The sequence below is a fragment of the Podarcis bocagei genome (genome assembly GCF_964188305.1).
Source record: "Podarcis bocagei genome assembly, chromosome: 5".
Classification (NCBI taxonomy): Eukaryota; Metazoa; Chordata; class Lepidosauria; order Squamata; family Lacertidae; genus Podarcis; species Podarcis bocagei.
In genome coordinates, this window is record NC_138129.1 from 68,129,954 (window position 1) to 68,144,194 (window position 14,241).

Genomic DNA, 14,241 nt, shown 5'->3' on the forward strand with positions numbered 1-14,241 from the left:
CTCAAGCTTTTTCTAACTCAGGTGTTTTATTTTTATTTTAGTTTTTCAACTTTGGCTGGGAGAGTGTGACTTATCACAGCCCAGTTTAGTCCAGGGTTAAAACTACATGTTGAGGGTCAAGTTGCATGTTAGACTGTGATTTACAAAAGCACTACAATATATCTTAGGGCTCAGGATGAGAGAGAAGCTTGCTACAACTCTGCTGTGTTGTCTGCAGTTGTTACTCTCACACTGCAAGTTGGGACTATTGTAAGAGAGATGAGGTGAGGGGTTTGTGGCTATCCTGCTATGTACATTGCTGCAAGTATTGCAGTTCATAGGCTGGGATGAGGCTTGTATGTATTGCAAGCCAAGAATCAATCATATAAAACTCAGACTGCAGCAAAGTCAGTCGACTTCAGACCTCTCCCAGGCAAACTCTAATCCTCAATTGTATGCCTCCTGTTCTGCTAACTTGTTTTTACAATGATGGGTTGATCAGCTGACCTGTTGACGGGTATTACTTTTAAATACCAGAGAACTCAAATCACCGAATAGCACATATAAAATAAGAAATGGGTTAGAAAGAACACTAGTTCTTCTCTTTGCTGGTACATTTAATTTGGGTTGTAATGTCTGCTGTCCAATCACAGCTACACTAAAATATTAGCTTTTCCAGTAAATTTCTATGGACAGCTAGGACTTCCACCATGTCTTTAAAAGTTCTATTGAAATCAGAAATGAACTAACTGGTTTACAGCACAGTCCAACACAGTCCCAATGAGTTCAATTGCACTTACTCACAAGCAGGGCTTTTTTCAGCTGGAACTTCAGTTCCAGCACCTCTCAGGCAGTCGCCATTGCCATTATAAGAGAACAAGGGAGGCGTTCATGGTGAGTTTTGGCACCTCTTTTTCTAGAAAAACAGCACTGCTCATAAGCAAGCATATATGATTTCAGCCACAGTCCAGTAAGTAGCAAGCTGATTTGTGAAAACACGACAATTTCCTGCAACAACTTTAAAAAACATACAAGATCTAGTGTTTAATGTATCTGAGCAATATTTTGCTTTCCACTACGAACATCTGGGCCACTTATTGTATACAGTGGTACCTTGGGTTAAGTACTTAATTCGTTCTGGAGGTCCGTTCTTAACCTGAAACTGTTCTTAACCTGAAGCACCACTTTAGCTAATGGGGCCTCCTGCTGCCGCCGCGCCACCAGAGCATGATTTCTGTTCTCATCCTGAAGCAATGTTCTTAACCTGAAGCACTACTTCTGGGTTAGCGGAGTCTGTAACCTGACGTGTATGTAACTTGAAGCGTATGTAACCCGAGGTACTACTGTACAGGGGATCTGAACCTCCTTTCCTGATGACCAGTTAGTTCATATGAAGCTATCAAAGGTAATTTTTATTCTTAAGGTTTGGCTTGTACCACCAACCATGGACAAAGTATAATTCTGAGCCAATTCATAAAATAACTTTTGAATAATTATGGTTTCAAGTGTTCAAATTTCACAGACACCATCTCAGTAATCCTTATAGCAACTTTGGAACAACACAATAGTTTACAGTATTATATTCCCATGTTGCAGATGGGAGATTAAGATGGAGAAAATACAGCTTGCCTAAAGCTCCCTTGTGACTTGAAGGAGATATTTGAGCAGCAGGCTTCCAAAGTAAAAATGTTTATATACACAAACAATCTCGACTTGTCTTTGAACCCATGCCTAAAATCCTTTTTGTGAATAGGCTGGTTTTGGTTATACCTCATAGCAATTTCCACCACCATGGATAAATTTTCCTAGCTGCCACATTCCCAAGAATTGATGCTGCCCATATACATAATTAGCTGGTTCACATGAGCCATTTTTTTCATGTGAGTGCCTACCCAGAGACAGTCAGGAAAATTCACATGTAAAAATAAACTGTTGTATAAACTAGCCTTCTAGAATGGCAGAATGCAACCTTTAAAAAGTTATTTTTATTAATAATAACATGTTACTAGCATAGAGAGTGAGCACATTTTTTTCTTTTGCAAATGGGCACATAAACAGGCTATTTAAAGCATAGCACACACAGTAAACCAGTGTTACTTCTGTGTGGACTGTGTTGGCAGTAACATAGGAAACCTCCAAGGCAAGGGGAGGAAATGTGAGGTGGATTAATAGGTACTCTGTTCAGACTTCTTGTTTACTTCACTGCATTGGGAGCAGCTATGTTAAATAATAGAATTTCTTAACTTCAATCCGTGCACCAAAGATTGACAGAGGAAAAATATTTAGGATGAGTCAATTTATCAGGAATTCACTGTGCATTTCTGCAGCTGGTGATAGCATATTTCCAGCAACTTCTTATCTTCCACAGGTTACTGATGACAGTTAAATTAAAGTAGCTTATCACTTCTGCTTCTCACTATTTTATGGAAAGATGTGAGATAAAAACCCAAGAAAATGTCACAGGTTTTGCTAAAGTAATCTAAGAAAACTAGGTATGGTAGCACATATTTCCTATCTATCAGCTAGGTGTGTTAATGTCTAACATTCTTTACCACATTATACCTGCATTACCTTCTGGCTTGTGTTAGAAAATCCTGACAGCTGACTATGGCCCAGTTCACATGTCGACACACTCATAAAGATATTAAAGCTTGGTGTATATAATATGGCTATGCTACTTGCACCATTAACAGGTTTATGAACCTCATTCTTTCAGCATTCTTTACAACACACCACTGATTCTTTCCTTCAGAGGATACATGGACATTCAGTGAAGCTACTCTTAAATCCTATTTGCTAGGGGGGAGAAAACATGATTTGTGCCCACTGCTAACAGTTTACGTCAAAGGAATTTAGGATGCAACCCTATACACAGTTTCCTAGAGTAAGTTATATTGAACTCAGTGAGGCTTAATCTGAGCACACTTCATAGGACTGTGCTGCCAGAGAACATTTTCTCTCTTTTTGGGGGTGGAGAGGGGTGAATTTTACCGATTAACAAAAGTGAAATTTTGTCCTGCTTCATATCAGAAAACCTTCACAACACACAAGCCCAGCTCTGTAAACTGAGGGAGCTCCCTTGTTTCTGTTTGCATTGTAGCAAATATGTTCTCTTCCATGCCAATAACCAACAAAAACATATTTTTGCCACACAAGAACCTTGGCAGCTAATAGCTTTGGAACAGATGTATGTGATAAAAACTGCTGGCTGGTACAGAACACAAATTACCCTGTCACACAGAAATCCTTCAGACCAAAACCAAGCTTATAAGGGAAATATAAAGGTACCCAATGTGCTATGCAGTTGCCTATACTCCATTAAGTTGCAGAACTTCCTTCAGGTACGCTCATTTAGAACTTGAAAGTTACTGTACCTAGAATCATAAAACTAAAGAGCTGGCAAGGACCCCAAGGATCACTTAGTGCAACCCCCTGAGAGCATGAGAACAACTTCTTTCCTACACACAATTGGAGGGAAATGGGAAATGGATCTGCATAGCTATGTGGTGATGTGGCAGAGACCTGTCTTATAATACTCTTCATTAACCCATCAGCATGCGTCCAACAGGAACAAATGTTTATATATTTGCATGGTTACATCCAGGTGTATCCGTATATCAAACACAGGTATGAAATATTTATGTAGAACTGGCAAATTTTTGCATTTCAGACATAGTTTCTTGTCTCTTTAGGACCGTAATAAGCTAAGGTTTCAAAAAGACTAGAGGATCCTCATACATAATTTCCTCCATATGCTTTTATTTTGCCCTACATTATGCTGCAGCATCATCAACAGCAGCAATTTCCTGAATGCTCAGGGTAGCTACATGAAACAGAATGGTTGATAATGTAGCCAGTGGGGCCAAGTGCACACCAGGTTTCTTTTTCCAAGAAGTTATTCTACTTTTTATAATGACTCCATTCCTCTTAGCAAAACAGAATTCATAATAATTTCCTTCCGCCTTAGTATGCATGACACACCTCTATTGGTTTCCTATCATATTAAAATGGAAAAACTATGCATTTGGGGATCAGATGTGACTGTTAAAATACCACTCCAGGAAAAACCAATACCTGTTAATTTACTAACGAACAAGGGCATAGTAGATTAAGCGCTCCATACTCTGATCTCATAGTAGTAAGGGGTGTGGTTCTTTATTACTCACAAAGCAAACAAATTTCACAAGTTGAAGACAACAGTGTTCCCTGAAGAAAGTAAAAAATTGAAATAATTCAATTACAAACACCTTCAAAAACCCTTCCAGAAATGACAGCTCTCTACTGAAGCATCAGAATACCTACTCATATTGGGGAGGGATGGGTCTGGTTTAAGACTGCTACCAAGACAGAACTTGACAGTTTACTAAAGGAAGGTTAATATACAAAAAGTCAAAAAATAACAATAATTTGTTAAAACTGACAACTGTAAATATCAGTGGTAGCAGAAAGTTCCAGATAGAAACACATTGTAGTATTATAGGAAGGTTTTGCTTGGAGAAAATTTTAATTTTGAAATTTGCTCTAAATCTAAAGATTTGTATAATGTATCTTGCTGATCTGATGCATATATAAAGGCACAGAATGCAATCCAAACCAAGTCTTTTCATTGAAAGCTATGGAATAAACTTGCAGTTAAATAATTGTCCCATTTTTCACAACATATTGAGGGGTTTTTTAAAGTTTAAGAGCAGAACTTGTACAACAGATGTAAACACAGCAGGTTGCTTCGAAAAGGGTTGAACCCATTTTTAACTTGTTTGGAAGTTAAAAGATTGGTTCAAAAACATACATTATGTAAGTAAAACAAAATACAGCTTCAAATTACTGCAGCACTGTTTCATCTAGCAATCACTTTTCACATACCCCAAAGACACAGAGATGGAAGAGAACCCTGAATATCAGTCTCTGGTACAAAACATTTTTCACGTTATTCATTTAGAGCAAAGACATATAAGATTACCATTTTCTCCATAGTAGAATTCTTCCTTTTTAGTCATATTGCTGCTTCCAACTCTAGCAATGTACAACTACAAGGACTTTTCAGGAAGAACAGTTTGTACAGTGAGCTTATGTCCACAAAATACCATGTAACCAGGTTTAAAAATAAAACTAATTGAATGGCACAACCTCATCCAATAAGGATCGGCTCACAATGGGGGTGGGACTTACGACTAAAAGAAAACTGATATCACCCAGTGCCAACATACGGCTGCTGCTATAAATGTCACTCCTATAGAGAACCACCTCTTTTCCAAAGTACACAAATGCACACACAGAACCCTATTCAAATCACCGTAGGTTGGGAAGCAACATTGCCTGGTAGAGTTCCGAACTGTTACAAATCCTTTTGTAACTCACCAACTGTTTTCTTTGTCTTTGCTTTTTGTGTGTGTCTCTCCCCACCCCTTCAAAACTTGTATATTCTTTGCATGTGTAGACAGATTGCATTGCATTCATTGCAGTGGTATAAATATATCCCACACAGTCTGCTTTGTGTATTATTCAATTATTTATTTAAATATGTTAACAGCTGCATTCTCATGTTGCCTTTGCGTTAGTTGCTTAGAGGCTTCTAGTTTTCTGTGCAAACTTGAGCATTTTTAGAGTTTCGTTAATTTCAGGGAAGTTTTGAAGCAGTTTTATTCACTTAAATACCACTAGTATACCATGTTGAAGTCCTGTAGTAACATTCTGCAAACAAAAACAGTGTTGCAAGCAGCATAGCCAGTGTAAAGGGTTTTGAGGGTACGATAACACACACATTCAGGATGTAAACTTTAGACAATTGTTTAAAAATATTTCGTATATTTAACTTTTTGTATCATTTTGTCTGTATCATTTGGTGCCCAACATTTCTGGCAAGTGTGTTTATAAATCAAGTTCAGCAATAACACTAAAGTAAGCAATGCAGTCCACAAGGTTGACATCGTGCAAGTTAATTGCATGCAAGATGCGATTGTATTTTATATCCTTTTTTAACAGTGATTTTTGAGTATTGTAGCACTGCTATTTTAATGCAGTCTGAAAAGTCACGATTAAATGTTGCAGAAATGTCGAAATGTGAAATGCTCTTGTTCACTGTTCCAGTCAGTGAGTGATGTTCTCCGCCAGGACACTCCATTATATTCTCATCTCAGCAAGCTTCCCATTCACCTCCCAGGAGTTAGCTTGTACTGTATTCAGTAGCCACTGAACATGCTCAGAAATCATTGTAGTGTTCTTGGGGATTCCCCCTTAGGAATCTTTCTAAAGTTTTCTTTTTTTGTACTCCTGTAAACTTTGGAGTTCCTGCATGCCTGCTGACAACTCCCTCTTTTGCATTAATATTACTGTTTGGCTACATGGGTAACAACACTCACACTTGAGCCTCAGAAGTAAAGGGAATGATGAACTGATTTTACCAAGCAGAATGTAGTTGACTGAACTGTTAAAAATTATATTTTACCATTCTGTTTTATTGAATAGCTATAATAATACTTTTGGATTTGTTGTTATGGCTAATACAATACATTGGAACCGATGATGAATGAATGGATGTTTAGAAATGGGGTCTGAATGTCTATTTTTATCCTACTACTCTGTTTCCTAACTGCATGCTTCAAATGCTTTGGTTCAAAGCTTTTCAATGCTTTGGTTTTTTTACTGCAACTCTTGCAGGCCTCTATGCTTAGGAATGTGACCTTTCATTAAGAGATTTAAATACATTTCTGCATATATTCAACCATTCCTTTTCCATTATACTTTTCACCATTGCTTTCAATAATTATTCATGTATACACACGAACACTAAACTGGAATGCCTGAAAGCTAGAAAAATGCCTTTTCTCACAATCTTCTTTGCATAATAGCTTTTGGCTGCACTGACTTTGAACTACCTGTGCCATACACTGAGATGGCTGGTGGGGTGGCTGTATGCACTGGCTTTTTACATGCTGCTGCGAGAACCTTTTCCAGTGTGTGGTTATCAGTGCAGGGAGTTATCTGCAGCATGTGTGATAATGTCTGCTGCTTGCTTGGCTAGAGAAATATAGGTGGGAGAAGGAGAGCAGAAACCTCTGGCTTGTGTTTGGCTGGAATGTAGTCATATTATTATTGGGGAGCCAGCGTGGTATAGTGGTTAAGAGCAGTGGACTCGTAATCTGGTGAACTGGGTTCCCTTCCCCGGTCCTCCACATGCAGCTGCTGGGTGACCTTGGGCCAGTCACACTTCTTTGAAGTCTCTCAGCCTCACTCACCTCACAGAGTGCTTGTTGTTGGGGAGGAAGGGAAATGAGAATGTTAGCCGGTGTGAGACTCCTTAAGGGGAGTGAAAAGGCAGGATATCAAGTCCAAACTCCTCCTCCTCCTCCTCCTCCTCCTCCTCTTCTTCTTCTACATATCTGCTGGCCCTGTCCCCCACTGAGATATGGGTTCTCAGGCTGAAAAAAAGGCTTTCTATCCCTATGATATGGACTTGTGTCAGGGGTACCAGAAGTTGTCAGATACAATATAGGGCATGTCTTATCAGCTCTGCATTGTCGTCAAAGGAAAATGGTTTAGCTGGAGTAGTTCTTTCAACATAGCCATTAATAAAACCCTCCCCCATATTGGGTCTGACAAGGCCTAGGTAGGCACTTTATTATTATTATTTTAAAAAAGTAAATCTGAATTTTTATCCCATTCTTTCCAGCAGGCTCAGAACTAGTTATCAACAAACAAATAAACATATGCATAAATTCAGAAGCCAAAAAACTCTTTTTGAAATATGTGGATTAAGACATATAAAACATATACAAGGGAAGCTGAGGCTCATACTCTGTTTTATTCTCGAACAAAAAGCATGTACTGTGAACAAAAGAATGACAAATACTATGACATAATTTAAAATACACTGCAGCTACTTGAAGCTTTTCAGAATTTCTGACCTTGTCTTTCATATTCATCCTTTGTTATCTTCTTTTAAATATGTACTGCACTTGACTAACATTCTGGCATGCAGAGCCCTGGGAGCTGCATTGTTTTGACATCTGCCAAATACCAGATAACCAGACGACCACTTAGAGAACGTGGCTGCAACACACTTGGAATGGTAGACCTGAACAATACTGTAGAATAATATGCAACCGAACTAAATGATGCTAACGGGCTAAGACTGACCTGGTTGCCTAAGTCTAGGGCAAACAATGATGCAAAATATCTCATACTGTCACTCCCCGGATGATCTGAATTGAACTAGAAGCAGTCTCCATGTAATATAAAACCCTAACATTGGGGAAGTTGTAAACAATCAGTGTGTTATTGGGACTTTTATTATTGAAATATTGAGCTATGTAACAGATCTTCTCTGCCTACATGCCTAATGAATGCTGCCATTCTGCCATTTTTAAAAGGATAATATTCTGTTATTGTACCTATTATATCACCATCACCACATTTTACAATGTTAAGTACTGTGTGTGAGACTCCCATTATAAGAGGAAACCCCTGCTTTATACAAACCACAATGTCTTGTTTCTCTGCCACTTTAGTGAGCTTTTAGAGAACAAAATGAATGAATCAGGGATGCCAACTCACAGCCGTTCCAATATGCACAAAACTCTAATAGCCTTCCCGTTCTCAAAATTTGCCCTGACAGATCCTGGTTTTCAATGACATGCCACACATAACATTTTGCCTGCTGTCAAATAATAACCAACATTAAAAGGGTGTCATAATAAGACATACATCATGCATTTTAAAGCACAGATAAGCACTGACTTGAAATGTTATCAGCCACCTATTAACCAAACAAACCACAATTAATTCTGTTTATTTACTACAATTTGTCAGTTGTGGCTTCTTTCATCAGTTGTCAATTCAGCAGTGTGGTCTAGCAAAGGTGGGCAATGAGGATTATGCACAAACACTATATATATATATATATATATATGCTTTCGTAGATTTTCACGGGTACAGGAATGTAGGTTTTGGTGTCTTCGGGTGTCTTCCCGTGTAAGAGTTGGGGTGTCTAGGCGACGTTTCGACGAGGTCTCACTCGTCATCTTCAGGCTGGTGCTTTCGGCTTCTTGTTACTGGAACAGAGCAGGATCTCAGTGTTTGAGTTCCTATAAATACTGTTGAGGGGGTGTGGTGCAGAGAAGAAGTTCCCAGGTTATTGTGCCTTTTCTTCTTTTGTTCTTTAATTACTTGGGGGATATCTTGAGTGATATCTTGAGTGGTATTCTGAGTACCACTTAGGTGGGTCATTAAGTGTGGATTAGTTGCTATAGCTTTCGTGTCTTGACCTTTTGAGCTAGTGAAGAGATTTTTCTGAGAAGATGGCTGTACTGCACTTAGTTGTGCTCTGGCTTGGCTTCGTGTATAGGGGCGAGCTGTGGTTTTGTGCCCTGTGCCAGCCAGATCTGTGTAGGGATTGCAGGGGGGTGCAGCATCCGGAGGTGCCACTATGGTTTGGCTACCGGATGGAGTCTGTAATTTATCTGTGGAGAGGGTCTGGGTTTGGGTCTGGTGTGGTTGATAGGTGATGGCGTTCTGTGTGCCTCTGGTCCTGGTGTCGGTTTTTGTGGGGAGGGCTAATTTCCAGATGTCTGGCAGGCGGGACGTGTCGTCACGCTTGTTCATGTTGTGAGGGTGTTTCTCTACTGTTGAGGGGGTGTGGTGCAGAGAAGAAGTTCCCAGGTTATTGTGCCTTTTCTTCTTTTGTTCATTAATTACTTGAGGGATATCTTGAGAGATTTCTTGAGTGATATTCTGAGTACCATTTAGGAGGGTCATTAGGTGTGGATTAGTTGCTAAAGCTTTCGTGTCTTGACCTCTTGAGCTTGTGAAGAGTTTTTCTGAGAAGATGGCTGTACTGCACTTAGTTGTGCTCTGGCTTGGCTTCGTGTATAGGGGCGAGCTGTGGTTTTGTGCCCTGTGCCAGCCAGATCTGTGTAGGGATTGCAGGGGGGTGCAGCATCCGGAGGTGCCACTATGGTTTGGCTACTGGATGGTGTCTGTAATTTATCTGTGGAGAGGGTCTGGGTTTGGGTCTGGTGTGGTTGATTGGAGATGGCGTTCTGTGTGCCTCTGGTTCTGGTGTCGGTTTTTGTGGGGAGGGCTAATTTCCAGATGTCTGGCAGGCGGGACGTGTCGTCACGCTTGTTCATGTTGTGAGGGTGTTTCTCTATCTCGATGGCTTCCATGATTATTCTCTTGTGGTGATGTTCCATGTTAAAGAGCAATTTGGAGTCTGCAAAATTAATTTCGTGTCCTGTTTCTTTCATGTGTTGGTAAAGAGAGGAAGTTTTTTCTTCTTTTTTGACGGCATTCTTGTGTTCTGCGATACGTGCATTTATTCGTCTGTTTGTTTGTCCAATGTACGTGGCTGGGCAGACTTTGCAGGGTATTTCATAGACCCCTTGGTTTTCTAACTGGATTTTATCTTTGGGGTTTCTGAGGATATTGGCTATTTTTTGGTTGGTGCAAAAGGCTGTTTTGATATTGTGTTTATGGAGGATTTTGCTAATTTTATCTGTAGTGCCCTTGATATAAGGAAGGAGGGCCATGCCATTGTTTTCTTCTGTGTCTTGGTTTTTGGGGGGTGTTTCTTTTTGGATTAGTTTCGTAACCCTGTTTTGCTGGTATCCGTTGGCGATTAACACATTTGAGAGATTCTGTAACTCAGTTGTCAAGTGGTCTTTGTCAGCCAGGCGTTTGGTTCTGGAGATGAGAGTCTTGGCTACGGAGTTTATTTCTGCAGGGTGGTGGTGTGATTGTGCATGTAAGTAGCGGTTGGTGTGTGTTTTTTTCCGGTAGATAGTGTGTCCTAGGGAGCCATCAGGTTTTTTGTAGATTAGGACGTCAAGGAAGGGAAGTTGGTTGTTGGCTTCTATTTCCATAGTGAATTGTATTTTGGGGTGTAGGCTGTTGAGATGTGTGAGGAAGCTATCTAGTTTTTCTTTCCCGTGTGGCCAAATTACAAAGAACGCCATCTCCAATCAACCACACAGAACGCCATCTCCAATCAACCACACCAGACCCAAACCCAGACCCTCTCCACAGATAAATTACAGACACCATCCAGTAGCCAAACCATAGTGGCACCTCCGGATGCTGCACCCCCCTGCAATCCCTACACAGATCTGGCTGGCACAGGGCACAAAACCACAGCTCGCCCCTATACACGAAGCCAAGCCAGAGCACAACTAAGTGCAGTACAGCCATCTTCTCAGAAAAACTCTTCACAAGCTCAAGAGGTCAAGACACGAAAGCTTTAGCAACTAATCCACACCTAATGACCCTCCTAAATGGTACTCAGAATATCACTCAAGAAATCTCTCAAGATATCCCTCAAGTAATTAATGAACAAAAGAAGAAAAGGCACACTAACCTGGGAACTTCCTCTCTGCCCAGAACGTTGGAGGCTATACACCACACCCCCTCAACAGTATTTATAGGAACTCAAACACTGAGATCCTGCTCTGTTCCAGTAACAAGAAGCCGAAAGCACCAGCCTGAAGATGACGAGTGAGACCTCGTCGAAACGTCGCCTAGACACCCCAACTCTTACACGGGAAGACACCCGAAGACACCAAAACCTGCATTCCTGTACCCGTGAAAATCTACGAAAGCAAATATATATATATATATATATATATATATATATATATATATATATATATATAGAGTAACTCTTTCTCATAAGAAGTTTCGAAAACATGCTCAAATTGATTTCAACTGGTTGTTTATAGGCATATTTTACCAACCTTGCTTTCGCATTTTTACTTTTTATTATTATTGCTGCTTTATTGTTGTACTTTATTATATTTAATTTATATTATTGTTGTTAGCTGCCTTAAGCAACTTTTGACGTAAAGGTGGGGTTCAAATTTAATAAGCAATTTTTTTAAAAAAAATCATCTAATTCCTTGGCTGTAGTTTTTGGATGCTAGCAATCTATTGTGGCATCTAGTGAGAATGAACATTTTATACCTCTTCAATTGCTAAAGAAGAAAAGGGAAATTTCTGCTTCAGATTTTCAGATTTTGTTGTATAAAACTGAGCTGTACCCAGGGGTTGGCTAGGTTTGTTCCTACCCAGGGTGCAAGCCTAGAGAAGTGCCTCTCTACTCTGGCTCATAGTGGTTAAGAACCTGTCTGTCCATCCGCATGCTCCATGGACTACTCTCATATAAGAAATTAGACATTTCTAAATAACTTTTTTAAAAAACAATTTAACTAATATTTAAAATGACCTGTTGCTTAAAATGAACACACACACAGGATATACAGCACAGTATGTGTACAAGGTGAGAAAGCTTTATTATAAGATCTGCCTAAAGACATGGTCCCTATACACAACCTTGGATTCACTGCATAACGCGGTTGGTTTAGAGCATGGTGCTGATAACACCAAGGTTGCAGGTTCAATCCCCATATGGGACAGCTGCATATTCCTGCATTGCAGGGGGTTGGAATAGATGACCCTCAGGGTCCCCTCCAACTCTACGATTCTATGATTCTGTATGTTTAAAGAAGTATTTAGTATTTTTTTAAAACCAGTGCGCTGTTACGTTTATACTTTTGCTTTCATAAGATCGATTTGAATTCTGTATTTGTAGAATACAACACTATTTAACTACTTCTTTAAAAGTTCATTAAAAAGAGCAGCAAGATTTGTTATAGAAAGAAAAGTGCAGTGCCTAATTAGGCACTTCAGTACTTGCTTTATAATCCCACATGCCCTGCGGTTGCTTTGCATTCTGAATCCTTAAACAGGTCCTTTTAAAACTGTGATCTAATATAAAATAATTAACATCTTTGCTTGTTGGGAGATACATTATTAATGCATATATAACACATATAAGCTGTTACAAACACACACACACACTGGTGCTATAACTGAAAGATGGCTGGTGAATTTAGCAGGAGAGCAAGAAATAGATGAGCGCTTGAAAACCAGAGGGGGGGATGAACCAAGAAGAAAGTCTGGCTGGAATGAGATGTTTGTGTGGCACTAAAAAGGGAACAGAGAACAGAGGCATTGGTGGAGAAAAAGAAATAGAAGCATACTTGGATCATGGGGCAAGACAACACATTGGCTATACTGGGTCATTAGACCTTTTGACTGGAATGATCCAGAGGTTAATCTGTTTAGCTAATAAAGCTGCAGGTTCCTTTGGACTCAAGTGCCTCAGCATGTCCTGAGGCAATGACATGCTTCCACAAGACTCTACAGCAGGGATTGCTGACCCAGTGTGTGCAGGTGCCCACAAAGGCCTTCTTTGGTGTACCCCAGATAAATCATAACCCCTAGGTTCCCAGTTCTCATTTAAACAGACAAAGTTTCTAGCATTTTTAGAACCTGAGATATGAGGCAAAACATACAGATACCATTCTTCTCAATTTTTTGCGCAGAACTAGCCCATACATGGAGATGGAGAGGTGTGTTTGTGGTGTATGTTTGCAAGCAGGGGTTGAAAATGTATGTATGAAATATGTATGTATGTGAAATATGTATGTATGAATATGTGTGTGTGGTTTGTGAGAAAGGAAGAGATGTACTTGGGCTGAGGGATATATTTATCTGTGGCCTGTATATGTGAAATGAACATGTGCATTTGGGAAGAGAGCAACCAGCAATGCCTGTACTCGGCTCCCTCCCATGACAGCCATGTTTTTATGCCACACCCCCACAGAAGTGATGTCACTGGCGCCCACAGCACTTTCTCAAAATTAAAATGTGCCTTGCTGGACCAAACGTTTGGCAGCCCAAGCTTTGCTCTACAGAATGTCCGGGGTGGGTGAATGGCAGTTCCTGTGAAGAGACAAATGAACGTATACGTATTATTGGAATGAGTGCAGACATATTTAAATATTCTCTGACTTAAATTAGATTGACATCAGCTGTTTTGCAAGACAGAATTTTTTGTTATTCATTGTTCGCCTTTGTACAATTACCAGTACAGTGCAAAGAAATATAAAGATGTTTCAGTGTCAAGCTAATTCCGCCTAACAGTGAAAACAAGCACTTCCTTCCCCATTTTTTCCAGCAGGCAATTTACATAATGCAGTATATTGAGGTTAAGTTTTCACATCAACACCAGCCTCTTTCCAATTCCTGCAATTCAAGGACCGCATGGTGTTGCCCAACGCCTCCCCCCCCCCTCCACCGGCACCGAGGCATCATTATAATGGGAACAACCTGCTCCTTCAGTTGCATAATGGCAATCAAGTTTGAATAAATCTCACTTAGCAATTAAAACAATCAGAGAGCAATGCCGTCTCATCTACTCACTTAAAA

The 14,241-nt window shown here is 39.9% G+C and overlaps 1 protein-coding gene across 2 annotated transcripts in view; it reads right to left on the minus strand.

Moving 5' to 3' along the window:
- SLC44A5 (solute carrier family 44 member 5) overlaps positions 1-14,241 on the minus strand; it is a 174,309-nt gene that overhangs the window by 93,528 nt on the left and 66,540 nt on the right. Inside the window, exon 1 of one of the 2 annotated variants that reach the window (XM_081193760.1) lies at positions 4,940-5,033. The exons of the other annotated variant lie outside the window; for it this stretch is intronic. Coding sequence (XP_081049886.1) covers positions 4,940-4,976 — 37 coding nt within the window. The 5' untranslated portion in view covers positions 4,977-5,033. Of the gene's footprint in view, positions 1-4,939; positions 5,034-14,241 lie in introns of those variants that run through there. 2 annotated transcript variants of the gene reach the window in all.